The sequence below is a fragment of the Asterias amurensis genome, chromosome 6 (assembly GCF_032118995.1).
Source record: "Asterias amurensis chromosome 6, ASM3211899v1".
In the NCBI taxonomy this organism is placed as follows: domain Eukaryota; kingdom Metazoa; phylum Echinodermata; class Asteroidea; order Forcipulatida; family Asteriidae; genus Asterias; species Asterias amurensis.
In genome coordinates, this window is record NC_092653.1 from 1,859,485 (window position 1) to 1,863,890 (window position 4,406).

General features: G+C 44.1%; 1 protein-coding gene across 1 annotated transcript; it reads left to right on the plus strand.

Annotated features, from left to right (window-relative positions):
- LOC139938139 (patched domain-containing protein 3-like) lies at positions 1 to 4,406 on the plus strand. The gene is made up of 2 exons (XM_071933520.1): positions 1 to 1,006; positions 2,710 to 4,406. The coding sequence occupies exons 1-2, from the start codon at positions 1 to 3 to the stop codon at positions 4,404 to 4,406; spliced, it is 2,703 nt and encodes a 900-aa protein (XP_071789621.1).

Genomic DNA, 4,406 nt, shown 5'->3' on the forward strand with positions numbered 1-4,406 from the left:
ATGAGATTCGATTGCATCGAGAAGAATATTAAGAAATTCTTCTTCAACTATGGCGGTTTCATCGCCAGGCACCCGTTGTGGTTCCTATTCTCACCGATGTTGCTGGCTGGAGTACTCGGTGTTGGAATGTTGTTCATTACAAGTGAGCAGAGCGTAGAGAATTTATACACACCGGAGAATGGGCAGGCGAAAACAGACCGGAAAACAGTGGAAGAGCTTTTTACACAACATGGCGACAACGACACCTTAGTGACTCGTCTGACAAGGCTTGGTCGATCGGGGAAAATTATCATACAAAGACAAGATGGTGGAAACGTTCTGACGGAGACTGTCTTTGAAGAAATTCTTAATCTTCATGAAGAAATTCTTAATCTTCATGGGACGATGCTACACAACGATTTGGTGGATCCATTTTATTTTGTTGATCTCTGTGTCAAATGGAACAATACTTGTAATGAAAACGCAATACTGTCTGTACACGATTACAACTCAAGCATGTTACAGGCGATCAATCTGACTTATCCTGTCTACAATTCAAACAAAAAGTTTGTATTTTCTGGTGGAGAGTTGGGAGGAGTGAAGTTCAAATCTAATTTATCGGATGAAGTACTTTCAGCAGAGGTCATGCAGTTATCTTACATCTTACGATATCAAGACAGCATGGATGACCAACGAAGTGCTCTATGGGAGGACAAGTTTCTTCAAGTTGTTGAAGCCTTCAATGCAACTGAGATAAGAATCACTCGTCAGGTATCCAGTACTCTTGAGACAGAGTTAGATAAAGCCAGCTCCAATGTCATCAAAGACTTTAGTATCACCTTTACGCTGTTGATTACCTTCAGCATTTGTTCCTGTGTGATGTTTGACTGGGTACGGAGCAAGCCTTGGTTGGCTGGTTGTGGGGTGATATCTGCCGGCCTAGCTGTGCTCTCATCGTTCGGTCTGATGGGTTACATCGGAGTACCTTACATCAATGCGGTGGGATCGGCACCATTTCTTATTATTGGTAAGCAAACAATATTTAATCAATCTTAAATTGATCTTGTTTTAAAAACCTAATTAAAGCCCGGCCAAAATGTTTGGGCCATGTGAAACTAAACATACCCACCCTTCCCCTCGTTCCCCCGCTTAATGTCGTATACCACAGCTGGGGTGCAGACCGAGCAACGAGGACCGAAGTTTGAACGGGCCAGGGGGGGGGGAGAAAGGGCCGGGATTGCCAGAAGTTTGAGCCTAAAATAAGAAGTCTCCTGACGATGGCCAGTCGCAACGTCGAAATGTTTAGACCAATAAATAAAGAACTCACTCCACGGCAGTGAAGTTAAAGGAACACCACAGAATTGTTTTTGCTTCAAAACATTTGCTGGCAGTGTAAGCACTTCATGTAATCCATCACATACATAAACTGACAAACCTGTAGAAGTTTGAGAGCGATCAGCCAACTCGGTCACGAGAAAATAGTGAAAAAACGATTACACATTTTGCATGACATCGATGCAAAACATCGATGCAAAACAAATGATTAAAACGCTCACTGAGCGATAAACTCCAACCGCGAAACTATATAAGTTATTTCTCATCGAATTATGACATTTCAGAGAGAAATATTTCAAGGGATGTTTTATACTGTCATCATCATTAGGCCGTTTAAGTTTGGTGTAAATCTTTGATCTTCACAATTTTGTTTCTTACCAACTCTGTAACGTTCATTTAATAACGAGAAGTACCGTCCATTCGCTAAGCAAACAAAATGGTCGCTGCCGATTTACTCCCAGTTCTTTTTAGACCTGAGAAGTCTCCCATCCCGAATTAGGAAAATATCTACTGGGCGTCAGTAAAGAAGTCCCCTAAGTTCCTCAAATCAACGGTAGAATATAATGTAGCAACACAAGTTCTACCCATCAACAATACAAAGAACCTTTTCTTTCTTTTTTGCTATGGGGCTACAAACGAGATACAGCTTGGACTGTAGGTCCCACTTTTGGGCCGATATGACCCTTAAACAAAATTAAATTTAACATTACCAATTTTATTTGGGAGAAAACTACAAGCTTTCATTTTAATAGACCGATTGCGCTCCGTGCGTCACGTATGACCTATTATAGTGGGTATTAGAGGTAAACAAACACGGCGTACTGCATATAAACGTGCGTTAAAAAGACATGATAACTGTTGTATTTTTTGGCTCAAAAAAGACTAACTTCTCGAAATCATTTAAGAATATTCCGGAGTTTGTAACATGAGACCTTACCGGTGGCTGAACAATGCCAGTAACAGTTCACTTGTAGGAAATTCCAAGAGAATGTTCACACGATGTCATGTGTTTGTGCACGGAAAGTGTGGTTTTACATTGCTCTCATTGTTATGATTTTGCTACCAATGTTTTCAATAAAAATCTCATTAAGAAGCTGCAAATCCCTTTATTTTCACCCTCAAATTATTCTTAGAAGGGATAGCTGTCAGCTATGAATCGGACAACTTCGCGATCTCCCCCTTCACAGCCCAACTTCACGCCGCGCACAACGCAAAATCCACGGCGCGTGAGCTCGCTCAAACCTCAGTAACTTTAATACGAGGTCTAAACATTATGGGGAAAAAACACTAGCTGACAACGTACTACGGGAGTGTTGTGACCAAACGAGCCCTTCGCTGCAGGCTAAGACAAAATATATACGCAACATCGTGATTTTTTTCTCTCAATATCTACAGGTATTGGAGTCGACGACATGTTCATCATGGTTGCTGCCTGGCGACAGACTGACGTCAGACTGCCCGTGGAAGAGCGCATGCGCTATGCCTTCTCCGAGGCTGCCATGTCGATAACCATCACATCCATCACAGATGCCTTAGCTTTCGGTATTGGCGCTATAACGTACTTCAGATCGGTGCGTATATTCTGCATGTATACCGGCGTGGCTGTCATCTTTGACTACGTATACCAGATTACTTTCTTCGGTGCCTGCATGGCTCTATTTGGTAGACGTGAGGCGGCGAACAGACACTGCATGTCATGTCTTAAAGTTCAACCTAAGGAGGAGACCGAATCTACAGCGTACAAGATATTCTGCGCAGGTGGGTCGCAACCTCCAGCCGGCCAAGATAGGGAATTCAACGATCATGCATTGATGATATTCTTCAAGAAGTATTACGGTCCCTGCATCACAATATGGTGGATGACATTACTCATTTCAGTGGTATACGTTGGTTACTTGGGTGCCGCCATCTATGGATGTACTCAGGTACAAGAAGGTCTGAGTCTGCGCAACCTCGCCCGAGATAACTCATACGCAGCTGACTTCCTAGATATGGAAAGTGCCTACTTCAAGCAGTATGGTCCGCAGGTTGCATTGGTGTTCACCGAGAAAAGAGACGTCTGGAATCCAAAAGTACAAGACATCATGGAACAGACTTTAGCAAAGATGGAAGACAACGAGTATACGTTCAGTAGAGACCACAATCTGTCTGCTTCATGGCTACGGGACTATCTTGATTTCCTGAACTCTACCAACCTCAAAGAACCAAACCAGGCCCAGTTCATCAACACACTCCGAGACGATTTCCTCAAACATCCAGCCTATAAACAGTACTCCCTTGATATTGTTTTCTGCGATAACGGCACCAACATTAAGGCCTCGAGATTCTTTGTCACAACGAAAGACCTGAACACCACCGAAAAAGAAAGATTCATGACGACTGAGCTGAGACAAATTGCAAAGGATTCAGAGCTACCTGCAATAGTCTACCATCCAGACTTCATCTTCTATGATCAATACATATCAATCTTGCCAAACACGCTTCAAAACTTAGGCATCGCGGTCGGAGCTATGTTGATTGTAGCTTTACTCATGATCCCGAACCCAATCTGTTCTATCATCGTTACTCTGGCTGTAGCCTCCATCGTTACAGGGGTGGTTGGGTACATGACCTTTTGGCAAGTCAACCTCGATGCCATCGCCATGACTAGCCTCATTCTCTCCGTAGGTTTCAGTGTGGATTTCTCAGCACACATCAGCTACGCCTACGTCACAGCAGACAAAGGTTCACGTCAGGCCAACATCATCCATGCTCTATACTCCGTCGGCATGCCGATCGTACAGGGTTCCCTCTCAACCTTACTCGGCGTCGTAGTCCTCGCCTTCACAGATTCGTACATCTTCAGAACCTTCTTCAAGACGATGTTTCTTGTTATCTTCATCGGTGCCTTGCATGGACTTGTTTTCCTCCCCGTTTTCCTCTGGCTCACAATTCCCGTGAAAGCTAGCGACGAGAACGAAAATGCATTGGTTTCGGTTTCAGACAACCGTCAATCGAGGCCGGCCACCGTGTCCTCCACCGTCGGACCGCTCTCTGCACCCATGCCCACCACCCCGTTGTCCCCAAGCCCTCCACCACAAAACTACCTGTGA

What these genes read in the sequence shown, in the direction of transcription:
- LOC139938139 (XM_071933520.1), top strand. Translation starts at nt 1, where the DNA reads ATGAGATTCGATTGCATCGAGAAGAATATTAAGAAATTCTTCTTCAAC. An exon ending in GGCACCATTTCTTATTATTG is followed by an intron (nt 1,007 to 2,709) that starts GTAAGCAAACAA and finishes CAATATCTACAG; the next exon opens with GTATTGGAGTCGACGACATG.